The sequence below is a fragment of the Astatotilapia calliptera genome, chromosome 22 (assembly GCF_900246225.1).
Source record: "Astatotilapia calliptera chromosome 22, fAstCal1.2, whole genome shotgun sequence".
Taxonomy (NCBI): domain Eukaryota; kingdom Metazoa; phylum Chordata; class Actinopteri; order Cichliformes; family Cichlidae; genus Astatotilapia; species Astatotilapia calliptera.
In genome coordinates, this window is record NC_039322.1 from 23,423,406 (window position 1) to 23,441,049 (window position 17,644).

The 17,644-nt window shown below is 42.7% G+C and overlaps 1 protein-coding gene across 6 annotated transcripts in view; it reads left to right on the top strand.

The window, feature by feature from the left end:
- Positions 1-218: 218 nt before the first annotated feature.
- The window catches only part of nhsl3 (NHS like 3), a 39,911-nt gene continuing 22,485 nt past the window's right edge, over positions 219-17,644 (top strand). For 2 of the 6 annotated variants that reach the window (XM_026155684.1, XM_026155688.1), the window contains exons 1-2: positions 465-1,038; positions 1,192-2,023. In XM_026155684.1, coding sequence (XP_026011469.1) covers positions 1,792-2,023 — 232 coding nt within the window. In that variant the 5' untranslated portion in view covers positions 465-1,038; positions 1,192-1,791. Of the gene's footprint in view, positions 278-464; positions 1,039-1,191; positions 2,024-9,031; positions 12,806-17,644 lie in introns of those variants that run through there. The other 4 variants (XM_026155685.1, XM_026155687.1, XM_026155686.1 and 1 more) reach the window with 4 other exon arrangements.

A 17,644-nucleotide genomic window follows, 5' to 3' on the forward strand; every position in this document is an offset into this window, starting at 1 on the left:
AAAGGTTGGTTTGGGTGCTCATAGTATAAAATGCCAAAATTACAGTAAACTCCCTTGTTGCCAATTAACCAGATGCATGCGAGACTGCAGTCACAGGCTTGCCTCAGTCTGTTCCCAGAAGGCTGCGACACCACCTTCTGCTTCCTCTTCCTTACCCTACTGGGTCTCCTCCACATTCAGACCAGACGAGCCAGTCCCACAACACAACAACATGCTGTTGTCGGCTCGGCTCGTTCCCCACCACAGTGAATTTTGAAGCTCAGGTCAGGTTTCTGAGGTGAGTACAGCTGCATGCTGCTTAAAGGTGCTCCCCTGTAACTTGCCTTATTGCCCTAATTTCTGTGTGTGTGTGTGTGTGTGTGTGTGTGTGTGTGTGTGTGTGTGTGTGTGTGTGTGTGTGTGTGTGTGTGTGTGTGTGTGTGTGTCACATTTAACAAGTGGTGTCAAGTTTCTACCTGGCCAGAAAGAGGTAGAAAAGAGAAACCCTGTCTTTCAGGTGAAACGGCTGACAGGTGACTGTTCGGTAGTCTCCCCATGGAGCTTTCCTTTTCTCCAAATAAATAAGACAAAATGAAGCCCAGGAAGGAGGCACAGTAGTGTTGAGCGCTCTATTTATGGTTACACGGCTCCAAAGGGTGTATTTTTGTTTCAAAGCTTCAATGATGGATCATCACACCAGGGTTCCTCTCCAGAGGGAGACGACTGAACCTGATCCACAGAAACGAGGCTGGGAGGAAAGACAGAAAAAAACCTAACTGTGCAGCTTCAAGTAAAGGACTCAACACGAGAGCTAAAATGTGAGAGCTGGCTATGAACATGAAGAGGAACAAGCAGCGCTGTAATGGCTCACTCCTACCAGCACTGTAAGAGGGTGGAGGAGAGGCTGGCTCCGATACAGAGGGAGGGACTGTGTTCAGAGAGCATGGAGCTTCATTCACTGTGCTAAACACACACACACAGACACACACATGCTCTGTAAAGCTGTTCTCAGGCGGAGAGAAAGGAGTGGAGCAGAGGAGAGGACAGCATGCTCACGCTGTAAGTTTACAAATGTTTGATTGTTTGTTAATGTGACACGTACAGGAAGCTTGTGTGTGTGTGTGTGTGTTGTTTGTGTGTATCTCTTTTTAAAGTAAAAGAAATAGTTGACTTTTAAACTTTTTCTTCCACTCTTTCTCTTCTCTAACTCAGCCGTACGCACTTTTCTGCTGATGTGAACCACATGGCTCACGTGCATGCACACACATACAGAGACGCTGCAGAGGTCTGGAGCTCCCGTAGGGCCAGGACATATACAAGAAAAGTGAGAGAATAGAAAAGGGAGAGTGGGGGCGACTGAGTAACAGGAAAACTTTGGGAGAACAAGGTAGAAATACTCTCGGTTCACGGTTATACTTTCTTGTTTTCTCTTCTTTTCTGTTTATGTTTTATTTCGATTCCATTCCTGATCATCTTGACTGGGTTTGGATATTCTCATTAACCCAGCCTTAACTTTGTTCCTCTGTTCTTGAGTTCCCATGCCACTCTGTCCTCCCTCTGACTTTCATTTCCAGCCTATTTTTATATATTTCTCTTCTGCGCTCTTTCTCTCATCCTGCTGATCTCATTGTTGTCCCAGGTGGTGACAGACGGGGGGGGGAAAGGATAAACGGACACTAAGAGAGGCCAAACAGGGAAGGGAGGTTTCATCAAACCCTACATACCAGGGAGGTCCAGGTCCTGTGACAAACAGTAAGACGCCTTGATCCAGGTGGAGGTACAGTTCCTTAGCCTCCAGGACCAACCTCCAGGATGTCCCGGAGGAGGTCTACAGGTGACCTGGTGCCCAGGGACATCACTGAGATCTTAGCCCGTGAGGCGAAGGCTCAGCGTGGGCAGAGGAAGCCAGGAAGCTCCCTTGGAGGCGCCTTCAGCTGGTTAAAGGGGAGCCGGCGGAAAAAGAACGCCGGCAATGGACTGAACCGCAATGGGAGTGCTGTGACAGATGCCAAACTGGGACACCAGAACCATGAGCCTGCAAAAGGTGAGAGAGGAGTCATTTTGAACTTGACCTTTTTTAAGTGTCGCCAAACACAGTAAGACTAGAAGAAATTCTAGCTCATAAACAGTTTGCTGGGGGACATTTAAAGATTTTGAATAAATGTTTTCTTAATATTTAATATAAATAGTTTAAAATAGAAGATAAAATAAATATTGTTCATCACACGAGGATTGATAGCTTTAAATCAGAATGATTTCCTATTTCTAGTACAGTTTGCATTTGTAAGCAGCATTTATACTCTAATTATACGTTTGCACTAACAGTGGATCAGATTATGTTTCTGTTGTTCAATTATAAGATATTGCTTGTCGTGACAAACCTACACAGACTCTGCAGTTCCCCTCAAATCCGTGTAGTGTTTTATCGTCTTTTAGCTCATCCTTTTGGTTTTACGGCATGTAACTTTCCCTTGTTACCATAGCAACATGCTGTTTTCTGAAAAAAACAAACCAAACAAACCCAGAGACAAACAAAAAACAAACAAAAAAAATCCCATCTGAAGCTTGAGACGGTTAGCTACTAGCTTGTGGACTCCCTGTTGCTACCATTTGAAGTAGTGTTATTGTTCCTAGAAAGGCAGAGAGGACTGTTTTAACTTACAAGGACTGATAAAGTCCCTGTTTGGAAGCAGAGCCTTCAACCAGCAAAATATTAGTCCGTGTTACTTTTTCTTTCACTGTGTGTTTACTTTTGTTTTTACTCAAAGTCTAGTTGGCTTGAGGCACAAACCCCCTTGTTTGCTGATTGGTTAGTGCAAAAGCACCTTTCAACATTGGTGAACATGCCAGAAAGTGTCAGAGAGAATTCTTTACCTTATAATCTAAAGTGTGCTGAGATAACCCTTTTTGTGAATTTATGTGACGTAGGGGGAAAAAACAAGGCTCAGCATCTTGAAGCCACTTTTGGTTTGTCTGGTGAGTCTGCCGTATAATTTTGTCCTGTTTTGTTTGTCATGACCGCAGACTTCGTGGTCATGATGTGTTTTTGAGGAATGTTGACTTTGAGATTAAGATGGAAAGTTACAAGAGATTTTGTTATCATCGGGACATCAGTCTTTAGATTTAAAACCTGGCAAAACCGACACACACAAAGTCTGACTCCGGGGTCTAATCCCCTCTCTTCTGTTTACTCACTGTTTGCTTGCACAGAGATTACCCACAGTTCCCATTTCCTGTTTTTGTTCCACCTCTAAACCCATCCATTTCTCCTCTGTCATTGCACTTGTGTGTGTTACTGTAGCAAGTCTTGGAAACCCAGATTCTGAGTCTTTTAAACTTTCTTGGTCACCTCCTTTGTGGTTTTTGTGCCTCTTCTGCCTAAATAGGGCTTCCACAATCCCTTACCGTGCCTAATGCTATGGTTTTGTCACATCCGTGGAGAACTATGACTACAGGATGGGTAACAGACAGTGACTTCATTTGAAAGCAAAGATTAACTTGTAGTAGTGCTAATAATTCCCGGGCAAAGGATGTGGTCAAAGGCTGATGCGAAGAATGTGTGGGAACCCTGGTTTTGGCATCATGTTTTTTTTTCCATTATAAAGGCTAAAAAGGGAGTGATGTGAATATGAGAAGAAAATGAGCACACATATTGATGCAGCTTTGTGTTCACTAGCTGTGTTCTCTTTGAGTTCAGTTGGTTAAGATGGACTACAGTGGGATCGTAACGCAGCTGCACATGTGTTTGTTATCATCTGAAAGTTTCATTTGAAAGAAATCCATGATATCTGAAAAGCAGAAATTGGAGCATTGACAGGACATAGTTCCCTGTTCTAATCCTCCAAACATTGCTCAAGCAGCTGTTTAAATTAGTCAGCATCTATTCAAAGTTCACATGCATTCACCATGCACAGGGGGTCTGAGGCCTCTGCACTTCCATCTTATTCTAAGGGGGAAAAAAAACAGTCGTGCTGTTTCAGAAGCATGAACTGCAAGTGCTTTCTGTCTCACCTGTGGTTGTGTGTGCATGAACACATCGTTAGACTTGAACTGCTTTTGTTTTCTTTGGCACTTGGTCTCCTAACTGTCAGTAATCGGTGCATTGCACCTTTACTTTTCTTTCACAACAGTTCATTCTTTCAGAACCAGCTAGGTGACTTTTTCAATCCGAGGAAACAAAAAATCAGTCTCCACCAAGAAAAGTGCACTCACACACAAAACTCCCTTTTAACAGGAAGAAAACTCCAGCAGAACCAGGCTCAGGGAGGGGCGGCCATCTGCCAAGACCTGAAGATAAAATGAAATAAAATAAAATCAATATAATACACATTACTTGTTACTTTTGTTATGCATTATGTTACTTAATTACTGCTTGGGGAAAATAATGTTACATTATGTTTGCATTACTATGTAACATGGCCTGTTAATTTAATAATATAATACTAAGGTTACAGTGCCGCACACTGACACAAATTGCCATCTTAATGAACATACATACAGTCTTTGTTTTAGTGATTATGTCTGAACACAATGCAACACTGAATCCCAAAGAAGCGTTAAAGTGACAACCAGTGTAATTTCACTGTAGAAACAAGTGCTAAAAATGGAGGCTAGAAGCTAACTGCGCTTCGCTGCTTCTCTTACCGACTAAACTAAAGTCTTGTTGCAGGGCTGAGGTGCACATACATCCAGCATCATTCCTGGTTCTTCCCTGGCTTTGTGCTGGCATGCTGTCTGTTTTTTAAAGGGCAAAGAGTTGCCCTGTTTGTTTTTGTCCTGGGCGCAGTTTTCACATTATTGTCACGCTCTTGTTCTTTAGTTCACAAAAAATAAAAGTTATCTTCATATCTCCACTCCTGAAAAGTTGTAGACCGCTCCCCCACTTACTTCATTTCGGTTTTTTATTGGTGTAGTGTGTCTTGAAAAATATCAGATTGTGCACTATGACAGTAAACATGAATGTAAGCACTGGTTTGTGGATGAACATCATGAAGCCTTGTGTCTGGCTTCAAGTTTGTCAGTCTTGTTGGTTGGGCATATTTGGTTAAGAGGTTATCGACTGATGCTAGCTAGCTTGATAAGCAAGGACAAATGTCTGCTGACATTTAAATAAAATACCCTTTGAAGCGTTCTTAATGGAATTATTAGGCAAATATAAATGTAGCTTGCTGTGCAGTGAATACTATAAACAGATCAAGCTCAAAGCCACCGTGACATCAAAGCCTTAAAAAATGTCAACTTATTAAAAATTATTTGTTTTCTCAAAGGCGTAAATTAAGTGTAGAAGAATAAAACAGTTTCCTCAACCCGGTTGCAAACATGTGTTTTTCTGCTGTACAGTTGGGTGCGTGGTTGAGACAAGGGAGCTAATGGAGAGTGAGTCGCCTTTGAAGCCAGCCTTGTGTGACCGCAGGAGGGACTGAACGAACCAGACTCACGTTGCGTCTCCACTGCATACGAACGTTTGCTTAAAATCCCATAACGCATTTGCAGTTCCTGTAAATTACAGTGTTTCCATTTGTCTTTGTTGATCTGCTGCACTTTGCGTCATCCGTGCACATCTTTGTTATGTGCGGCACACTTACATCTTTGCTGGTTTACATTAGCTGCGTCATCCGTGCATGACTGATTCAGACCGTCTCCTCTGAAAGGGAGCGCTCTGCAGTTCAACACCGACTGCTGGCTACATTTTACAGAGACTCCTCTTCTTCTTAAAAAAAACAGAAAAACAAAACTGTCTTTGATGTGCTGAATTCCTGGGAGTCTTGTATCACAGCGGATTGTGTGTGTGTGTGTGTGTGTTAGCCTGGATGCCAGATTGGGCCTAGAGTTATGTGATGTAGAGGAGAGATTACAACGAATCACAAAGCTCCATTCAGCCTTGAGAGGACTCTTCGGGAACACTCTCTCAATGCTTTTTTAATTAGAGCAACGTCTCAGCACAAACACATGCACTCAGACACACACATCTCTGTGTCTCCTAGGTTTTTCAGCCTCTTTTCACACTCGTTAAAGAATATTTTTATCTTCTAATCACTTCTCAGATTGCTTAACGCTCTTTTCAGCACCGCTGTGGGTGTGTTGGCCTTCGCTGATTGTTACTGTGCAGTCAGCATGTGTTTATAGTTGGACGTCTGCTGAGCTGCGTGTGAGGGCGTGTGACCGAGAGCTGCCCTGTATCAGAGGGTATCTCTGTGTTTGTGTGTCAGCGGCATATTGCTGGGCTTAGGGCGGCGCCAACATTCATTACATCACCTCCACAAAGAAACACACACACATTCGAGGTTGAGTAGAGCCCCCCGCAACTACCTGCTTTGTCCAGCACAGCCCATCTTTGGTTGCTGGCTTTTTGTGCAGTGAGGTCATTTTGCGCAATCCCCGGGATTCCACACGAGTGCGTCTGTGTGTGCAGTCACTGTTTTCTGCATGTGTACAGCCCCGTGTGAGCCTTTCCTTTTTATTTTCTTTTTTTTTCCATGTGGCTTTCTAAATGTGTTTGCAATGGAGCCCACTCAGTACTTGAGTTTCTGGATCTGCTACGGGTTTATATGTGTGTGTTCGGCTGCCACATCACAGAATACAGTCAGGGTGTGTAGATTCACAAACTGGGATGTAGATTACAGACCTAGCAGGGTAATAGAAGAGCAAACATCTCATTACATTGAGAACATTGTATACAGCCCACGCTTTATTACAGGCCACAACTCAGGGCTGGTTTAATGCAGTTTGACAGGATGAAGGCAGTGAGTGTCGGGCAACGAGAGGGTGTGAAAGTTTAATGCATCCCCACTGCGTCCCCCCTCGAACATCATTCATCACCAATGCGCACACACTTTGATGAGTGTGTGGTAATTTCACCTGGGTAAGCAGATACCTCATCCATCACCACAGACCTAAAGCCATGTCGCTGAGGTAAACGTCTCCTAGGCAGCAACACTGTGAGGAACGCGTTGCTGTGGCAGCAATAATAGGGTGATGTTGTCGTGAAACATTAAGCATTTTCAGGTCGTGGTTAAGGTGAAGCGTACCTCATATTTTTTTAGAGGTTCACATTCCTTGTGAATTCCCATGCAGGTCACATCAATGCTTTATATGTACGTAGGAAGAGGTTCCTAAAATTACTTGTGATCATTATCCGATGTGCTTGCAGGGGTTGTGTTTATGGAATAAAAGGTAATGGTTGTTTTATAGGACATGGAGTGTGTTTGATGTGGTGGGGAAGCAGCTGGAAGACATCACTGTGGGACTAAGGGAGTGGGCATCTGTATATACAGGGAAATACAACTGATTTACCCTCAAGAGTGTGTGTGTGTGTGTGTGTGTGTGTGTGTGTGTGTGTGTGTGTGTGTGTGTGTGTGTGTGTGTGTGTGTGTGTGGGGTTCAGTTATGTAATATGTTGTAACAGATACACCTGTTGAAAGCTGTTTACAGGATACAGCTGCGTCTTTGTCCATTTTTATTTCTGTGAAGAGAAGAAGACAATGATAGCACAACTCAGAACTCAGCGAGCCTCGAGTAAATTAAGGACTATAAAGTTCTGATAACTTTCACTTGATGAAAGACCTTGGAATAATAACTAATGTCACCAATGTTTGTTTCTAATCTAGGCTTTTGCCAGCTTCTTGTGGTTCAAGCTTAGATATTTACCAGGCTGCAGTGTTGTCAGGTTGTGCTATCCCACATCGGCACTTGTGCTTGACAAATGTTGATCTGGAAATACACTGTGGGGTCAGGTCTTTTTCATAGCGACTTTGACTAAGACATGCTAACTACTTAGCTTGCTATGCTGACTGCCTGTTGGTTTTCAGAGTGTAGCTTGTTTTTGCTGAGATTAATTATTCATCCCATGCTTTGTTGTTAAAGTTAGCACGTGGTAGATGGTTTTAAACAGCTGATTCATCAAACCACCTGCCAAGTATTTCTTTGAAACTCCCAACTCTTCTCAAACAATTTACAAGGTCCACTTCCACGACGCTTGTGTGAGCTTGATATTTACTTAATATCTCCAACCATGAGGAAAATAAGCATAAGTGATGAGAGTACATAAAATACTTGTTTCCTACATATAAAGCCAAATTAAATTCTAATATGACACAGACTTTGTACTGGAGAAATCAACACCAGCATAATGTTGCTTTTGAATATTAAGTTCTGTTTGGTTCAATGAATTGTCAAAATTGGTGAATTCCATTTCTTTTTCTTTCACTGGTTTTCTTTCAGCAAACAAACATGTACAAATTAATCACTATACTCTTATCTCTAGTATATGTGAAATAGCACACAACTGGCCTGGGCTTAACTGGGCTTAATGTTAACCTTTTATTTAGTTATTTCATAAATTTGACCAAAGAACCAAGTTTTAGTTGTTTAGAGCTTTTGCTTCACCAACTATTCTTGCAGTGGCATGTGTTGACTCTTACAGAAAGGCAAGCAGAGACATTTGTGCTGTCTGTCTGTATGCTACATGGACATGTTCACCTTTCTGCACTCTTTTCTGGCTACCACTATAGTTAAATAAATATCTAGTAAATTATCTGTTACCAGGACAAATCATTGAAGCTGGTTTACTTGCTAATGCTAGCTGTGTTTCCATTTGAAGCGCAGGTCGTAACTTTCTTTAGTTCACAAAAAATAAGTTATCTTCATATCTCCACTCCTGAAAAGTTGTACACTGCTCCCCCATTTCACTTTATTTCATTTTTTGGGGGTGTAAAGTGCTTTGAAAAATATTAGATTGTGCATTATGACAGTAAACATGAATGTAAGCACTAGTTTGTGGATGAACATCTTGAAGCCTTGCGTCTGGCTTCATGGTTGTCACAGTCTTGTTTTATGCCCATATTTAGTTAAGAGGTTATCGGCTGATGCTAGCTAGCTTGATAGGCAACTGCACAGGTGAATCGGACAGATGTCTGCTGACATGTAAATAAAATACCCTTTGAAGCGTTCTTAATTAAATTATTAGGCAAAAATAAATGTAGCTTGCTGTGCAGTGAATACTATATACAGATCAAGTGAGTGAATCGCTTTTGAAGCCAGCCTTGTGTGGCCGCAGGAGGGACTGAACGAACGTTGCATCTCCACTGCATACGAAGGTTTGCATACAAAATCCTATAACATATTTGCAGTTCTTGTAAATTACAGCGATTCCATTTGTCTTTGTTGATCTGCTGCACTTTGCGTCATCCGTGCACATCTTTGTTACGTCTTTGTTACGTAAGCGCAGCTCAAGGCTCCATGCACACAATAACTAGCAGGCGAGGAGCTTTATCACAGTGATGTCTGATATGAAAGGAGAGAGATCGCATTACTTTGATAAGTTTCAAATTATGTCTATTTTTAGATTTGACACGGCAAGCACTGCTTACCTTGCTTGTCCCGTTGGAATGCCAATGAGGCTAGACACTGGTTGGGGTGGAAATGAGGCAGGTATAGGTTTGAATGAGGATCTCTAGGTGACCAGAATGAAATGAGGCGAGTCATTCCAGTCAATGTAAAAGGCAGAATGGCAGAAGAGAGCTGACACTTAAAACACAGAATAGAGGCTGATTGGCTCACAGAAGGTAGGATTGAAAATGATTAGACCAGATTGATGACGACAGAATGAAAAGTGATGCAAAGAATAGACTGGCAGGAATGCAGGCTGACACAGGAATAGATATCTTTCTTACTTAACTTGCCCATAAGCTTGAGTTTTACATTTTGACACTTGCCATCCGGTTTTCTATCTTTTAAGCTGGACATGGCCATATTTGGAGAAGACAGTAGAGCTAGGGAGTTACAAAGGAAAACATGTATTTCCCAACCAGTTGACAAAAACCTCCCTGACACTGCTAACACCAGCATATTGTTGCAGTTGTACTTTGAAAGGAAGTGGAAGACTTGTCAACAAAATAAAAGGAAAAATCTCTGAAAGCTGTAGTACAAATGTGAAAAGTGCTACACAAACTTTTTGTCCCCCTTTTTCAAGGTTTGCTACCACTTGGCTAGTAAGTGTTTGAAAACAAACATGAAAAAGTAGAGGCAACCGTAGCAATCTGCTAGCAACCAAAACAGTCAGAAGGAGTCTTTCGTGCAACACCTTCTTTACAAACGATTTCACCCAACCACATCCAGGAGCCTCTGCCTGACAGTTTCCCAAGCAACTGGTGGTTGTATGACATCCACTATGGCAGACAACTCTTGAGCGATGTGCTCATGAAATCAGCTCAATGCCAAAGAAAAATACTTCAGTTGCACCTGCTTTTTTAGTCAGCAGATGTCACCGTTTAGACGGGAACTTCAGGATCATACCTGAAACTGTCACCTTCGCTAGTCTGCAGCTCTGCAGCTGAATGTTAATGACAGAGTGCTTTTGCAACACCAGCGTTGTTTGTCCTCAGGAGTTTAAATAGTGATAGCAGAGCATTGCCACAAGATGGAAGTGCTGGGCTGATGTAGGCAGAATTATTGAGCTTGAGGATTTCACTCTAAATGTTCGTGCCACGGTGAAGGGATAGGATCAAGGTCATACAGCACAACAACGTATCATGACGAGGAGGCTTTTAATTTGCAACTTCTTTAAACAGATGCTGTCTGACGGGGTGCTTTTGATGGGACAGATATGCTCACACACACACACACACACACACACACACACACACACACACACACCAATAAAAGTGTAAACAGTAACATTTAAATAGAGATTCCTTAGTCCTGTTTTGAGACTCTCGTGATGGTCTCCATGACAACAGCATTCCTCTACACAAATGTCCTTTAATGTACGCATGCGCACATGCACGCACATGCACGTGCACGCATGTCGACTCCCCTTTGCATGTTTCTCTTTTTTCAGTTCCCTTCAACTGTCAGATCCTCAACTGTCTCCTGACTCTGACACACGCTTTCATCACGCTCATATTGAAATGTATCTAGGGCACGTTTGCCACTATGCTTTGCTGCTCACAGGTGAAGGCATGTTGCAGAGCATCATCCCTGTGCGTGACCTGAGTGAGATCTCATAGTTTTATGAGGGATGAGACGAGGAGCTCAGTGTACTCTACCAGCGCAGATGCACTGGGTGTGGTTGTGTTGGCGATGCATTAGGAGGCAGCACATCGTTCTGAGTGTTTTAGTGAAGATCGTTTTACACTCTGCAACAGGAAGCTTGCTGATATCATAAGCGCACTTCTCTCCTTTCTCCTTCCTCTGTATGCAGACACAATCTAACACACATATAGCATGAGCATTCATATTTCATATTTGGAAATTCCCAGTAAGTCCTCCTGCTCCTCAGAGCCAAATCGATTCCTCTTGTAGAAAAAGAAGGGATTGTAAATTCTTTGCCCAGCAGCTCTCCCGATCCACGCTCCCCCTCCCCTGACAGTAAATCTGCTTTTTTCTTTTATTGGAGCCTTTTTTTTATCTTCTTCTCTACACATCAGAAGGAGCAAGGGCTGGAGGGCTGTGCATGAACAGGGCTTCGCTCATGAGAAGTGCGCATTTTTTCTTCACCGAAATCTCACTTTCACCTGATGGGAGCACCGTGCTACATGGTGATGGTGGTGATCATCATCACCATCTCTTTCTCTCCACACGCCTTCCTCTCTGACCTCCTTCTGAACAACTGCAATCGATCCACAGGCTCTGGGAATGGTGTCATTCCTATCTGGTGACAGCAGAGGTCATGACATCATCACTCCAAGACACATAACCTGCCAAATCGTCACTCGGTGTTCATTTTTAGGGTTAGACGGGGAGGTGGGAGGAGCCAGAAGGAAAGGGAGCACAGGGAACGAGGAAGAGGATGTTACAGGAAAAGATTGGACTCGACACAAGTGATTTAGTTTCCCCAGAATTCCCCATTATCCCTATTTCTGTAACTCATCTGTCTGGCTCAGCATTTGTATTTCCTCTAAGCGTAGTCGGAGTGATCTCATATCAAAACAAGCTTTGATCCTCTGACTATAGTTTTTATATTCGGTTTGTGTTTGTGTGTGTGTGTGTGGGATGAAGGGGAATTTCAAAGAGTGCCAGACAGAATATCTTCACCTGTCAAGATCGGCTGAATTATTAAGCATCCATATGCTGTTCTAAGCCCACACTCTTTCCTTTATTTCAGTATTTATTACTTATTCTGTGTTACTCATTCCCAGGCAGTAAATGCTACAGACCACCCTTCTCATCGGGCAGCTTTTGGTTTCTGTTTGCGTGTGAGGCTCGAAATGATGGAAATAAGTCTAATGTGGTGCTTGTGTGAATCCTCTGCTTTGGAGCACAGTGATCACAGTGGGAGGGGCACACACACATACACACACGATTCCACGCATACATACGTACACACCCACAAACTGAGGCTTGTCAGTGCTGAGTGTGTCTTCAGTGGCTGTGCTTGACTAGCAGTGGTGAACGGCAGATTTGAGTGGACATTTATGATTTATGGAGCTTTTTTTTGTTTGTCGCACAGGAATGGTGTCAGTGGGTCTTTAGCAAAGATAGTCCACACTGTGGCATGTGTGTGTGTGTCAGCAGGACTGAATCAGCAGGAATGATTTGAGCTTTATTGACTTTGACTCAGAGTGTATGCTCATGCTGGAGTAGAAAGGATTTAAGAGTAAGGATACAGATGTAATTTCACAGGAGGAAAACATGGTAGAGCCACTCTAGGGGCCAGAGGACTGCCCCCCTCTCTCAGAAAAAAAAAGAAAAAAAATGGGAAACGGTATCCAGAAGAAGAAGAAGACAGAAAAAAGCTCATCTTCCTCTCCATCCTCGTGCCTGAGTCCCAACAGGGAGAAACCTAAAGGCGTCTGGCTGTTTGGGCACGCGGACAAACTGACAACAGGTAAGGTTTTGTCATTTGCTTATTGTCATTTTAAAACTGAAGGAGGAGTTTGAGAAGAGATGAAGCTGACTTTTAGTTGTGGCTACTCATGCAAGGTTTTGCAAAGTAGTTCCCACAGTCAGCTTTTTATGTGCAGGGTGAATATTCCCATGCTGACTTCACCTTAGTCAGCTGCAAGGGTTCCTGCTTATTGCACCAGTGTGCACAGGAGGACTGTGTGTGGGTAAAGTTCTGTGTTTGTGTTGTGGAGATTTCTTTTCCTGCTGACAAATGATCAAGTTAACAGAGCGTTTTATTTTAGCGCTAACTTTACTCTTTTTGTTCCTCACTGCTCCTCTACCCCACCCTTCCATCCATCCTGAACCACCCTCAGTGTGTGTGTTATCTTTGGGCTGAGAGTGGGGGATTATTTTATGACTGTCTGACCGCTATACCTGCTGTGGAAAATAGAGCTTGGCCTGTCCCACACTGATCGTTGTCTCTGTTAACTGTCCCCAAAGCAAAAAAAAGGAAAAAAAAACCCTGACAAACAGGTTCAGCCCTGACACAAACAGATAGATAGTCAGATAGCGCTCTGCTACTGAGATTTGTTTTTCCACCAGGGCGCCATGGCATAATCTTTTTATTTATTCCTCTGGAGTGGCTTTGTGTTTCATGCTTTCTTCCCTGAACCAGTCCTATTTTTATTCTGCTGTTTGTAATGGTGACTGATAAAATCTGGTCACTTTAGCCTGTCTTCTTCTCTGTCTCTGTATTCTTCTTTTAAAGTTAAGAACAAACTAGATCTGGGGTTGTTAGGTTACAACACACATGGTTTTATTTTGACTAAGCCTGGGTTTCCTTCATAGACTGTATATAAAAGATGGGCACATCCACTGTGACATCACTGACTGGTGTCTGGCTCCACAATTTAGTCACCAATATGTTTATATTTTCAGACTATAAACATGGTTGTTTGTGCTGTTTAACATGGGAGTCTATGGGGGATGGAGTTGCTTTTGGAGCCTGTCTTTTTCATTATGGGGAGATTAAATTGTCAATGCTGACCTTGCAAGATCAGAAACTAAAAAAACACTTTATGAAGGCAGCTGGCTCACAGTCTCGTAGACATCCCACTCTCAACAAACCAAAGTGTCTTCATGCTTGTTGCTGTTAAAAATTTGAACAAACTGTGTGGTTTACTGTGTGCTTGCATACACGTCTGCGCTCAGGGTGGTCAGTGTCTTTGCGAGCATGCGTGGTTATCGTCTTCTGTTCTCCTGTTCTCATTCATGGGGGGGTTTATTCAGAAAGACTGTGAATGCATTCCTACATTCCTGCTGATTTACTTATGCATGAGCACTCATCCTGCACACAAACCCACAATTTTGAAGAGCAAGTCAAAGTGAAGCTTCTGAGGTGATTGTAGCTGCCCTTTGCAACACAAAGAGGCAAAATAAAAACAGCCTAGAGAGAAAGAGAAAGGGAAAGAGAGTGTTGTATTGCATACTGTTGAGCTCTGTGCTGTAAGTGTAAAAGGGAAACACACAGAAGATGAACTTGGTTAACTATGTTTCTGTCTCTGTGGTTCTGGGTACGTTGCAAACCGGAGCCCTGCCTCGCTTTCATCTAACACTTGAGAGCTTTATATCTGGGATTTTGGCACCCGACAGAGTGAGAAACGACTGGATGTCACACCTACACCACCTCACTTGTTCTGTATTTTTGATCAAGGTCATCAACTGGAATGTGGGATGTTTCCCAAGGCTGGTCAAACTCTGTTAAACATCTCAGACTACATAATGTGAGAAAAAGCATTTGCCGCTATCCTGAGTTCTTAGTTTTTTGCTTATTTTTCAAACTTACATGTTTCAGATTGTCAAAAAAATCTAATATGATAAATTAAATAATCCAAATAAATACAAAATGTAATTTGTAAATGATGAGTTCATTTATTGAAGGAAAAAAACTATCCAAATCTGCCTGGGCCTGTGGGAAACAGTAATTGCCTCATACTGTTAAATCATGAGTTAACTGTGACTAGCAACACCCAATCAGGAAAGGAGCAAATGCTTTGTCATGGCACAAGATAAATATATATGCACTGTCCTGCAGAGCCCTCAACCCCTTGAGCCAGCTCATCACCAAAACTGGATATAGATTTACGAGTCGAGTGACCATCAGCCACCTCCTGTATATGGATGACATCAAGCTGTACACCAGGAACAAACAAGGCATTGATTCACTGATCCACCTCACCGGGATGTGCAGCAAGGGCATAAGGATGTCACTCAGGCTGGATAGGTGTGGCTGAATGGTTGCAAAGAGAGGGAAGGTGATCCAGACTGAAGGGGTGGAGTTACAGGACAGCTCCAAGTACTAGCAAGCTGAAGGGTGGTAATAAGATTTGAGTTATCAATACAAATGCCATACTGGTCATCAGATTACTATGCTGGGATGATAAGCTGGCCACAGGAGGACATACATGTCACTGATGTCAGGACACCAAAACTCCTCAAAAGCGCCTACAAGAGGGCCTCAGGCAGCTGAAGACAGATGGTGATGAGGAATAGGAAGAGTGGGCCGATGGCGCGATATGGCAGCCTCGCTTTTGTCAGTCTGCCCCAGGGCAGCTGTGGCTACAACTGTAGCTTGTACCAGTGTTCCTCCACCAGTGCTTGAATGTGAGAGTGAATGAATAGTGGAACTGTAAAGTGCTTTGAGGGTCTCAAAAAGTGCTATATAAATGCAATTCATTATTATTATTATTATTATTATTAAACACACACACAGCCCAGGAGTGTGAAACAGAGGTTTTATATACAGGAAGGATGGATGTAGCCACCACTGCATCGTGTACTGGTTAGTAAAGTCTCACGGTGAAGTCTTGACCTGAGGTAGGGAGGGATACTGGGAGGGACACTCCATAGCCACAGGGTAGTGACGAGTTAATTACGCACTTAAGTAATACCTTGTTCTTCCTGACTTGTTGGTTTTAACAGGAATTATAATTTACAAAATAAATGTAGTGTTCTTTCCACTGGATTTCTTTTTGCAACCAGAGGACCAAAATAAACCATGCTGGTTTGAGGCACTTTTGCTTTGGTTTCATTTTTCACTCCTATCATTTAAATACAGTCTGTGTTATTAAGTAATTCAATTATTTTTTTCTTGGCTTTATCGACCCTGACAGAACATATTACTAGAAAGCCGTTGTAGCAGATTTATGGCACATCCACTGTACATCCACTGATGTCAACTGTAGGGCAGTGGCTACAGTGGATTAGGTTAAATTATACACACACAAACACACACACTGACTGCTGATGGGCTTGCAGATGTTTCATATTACTTTCTAATAACTGTCCACTGTGCTGGAAGAACCTCACAGCTGGCTTTTATCACGGGGAAGTCTGAGTTCATCTTCGCTACGATGAGGTGTCAAATAACACATGGAACAAACTGGTATTACTGTAAATTTCAAATATCAGTACATATCCTTGAACCACACCACTCCTCTAAATCTTAGTTCGGCTTTCACTCCTCTGTTTGGTTATCTTCTTAACCTTGGACTCTTGGCGAGTTATTTATCTTAGCATTCAAAAGGACAGATATTTACCCTGGACTGGGCAAAACGGGAAAAGAATGTGGTGTTGTAGCTGATAAAGGCCAGAAAAGTGAAAGAACGCAGATGACAAAATTAGGGTGGGAGAATAGAAAGAAGGTTATACTGGTAGAGGATATAATTGAGACAGAAGAAGAGAGGAACACATCGTATAAATTCGTGACTAAGGCTGCCAGTGTATTTCCCTCCCATTCTTATTACAACTGTCTTGTGCGGGTAGTGATATTCCATATTCCATTATCCAGCCGGGTAAGGCTTGCCTAAGCCTTTTGATTTCTGTAAGCGGGGCTAAGATGCTTTCTTCCTGGTCCTCCTTTGAAGATCTCATTTACTGTGCGCCACTGTCAAAGTCACGGACTCCCTGCAGAGGAGCTTAGCAACACACAGTTGGATAAAGACTAGATGACTCTTCATCTCCGCTATCTATCCCTCCTCTATCCTTCTCCCCATCTGATCCTTCAGCACTGATCGGTTACATTGTGCTGATGTTTCTGTGTGCATCTCCTCTGGTTTACATGCAGCTAAGTGACACAGATCAGGTTATATTTGTAGTTCACATCTATTCACTTCCTTTCAGTTTCTTTCCTGCTCTCTCAGAAGCTGCGTTTCCCACCTTATGAGAAAAAACAACGGGGAGAAACAGGCTGATATTGCCATTCTTAAATCTCTTTCCTCTTTACCTACAACTTTGTGTCTGCACGTCAGTACAGTTTGCAGAGACAGACAGACCCCTGTGTTTCATCGCTGTTTCTCACAGGTATTACCGCCTTTTAGTGTCTGCCCGTTTTAGCAGCACAGCTTCCCACCTGTAACATCATGTTTTAACTTGTTGCACAAAATGTCACAAAAGTGATGAAAGCGGATCGTTACCTCCTTCCTTTAGCCTGTCCTCCCATGCCCTTTAACGGTAGAAACGTTTGTTTTCTTGCCCTTGAGGAAGGGACAGTTTCGGCAACATACAATTGTGGCAAGTCTGAAATTTCTAGCCCTAGATGCCATTTCCAGAATAGTTTGAAGCAGGCATGCTAACTGATATAGAGCCAGTTTGCAAATGCTTTGCATGCAAAAAGAGAGAGGAAGTGCAGTTGGTTTTGATTTGTATCACTATTTAGTTAAGTTTGTGCAGTAAAACTGTTTGGCTGGAATTGAAATACACAATTTATTATACCAGTGTTCTCTGTAAAGGGGGACGAGCACACATTTTCTATGCACTCGCTCATTCTCAGGGCTGCTAG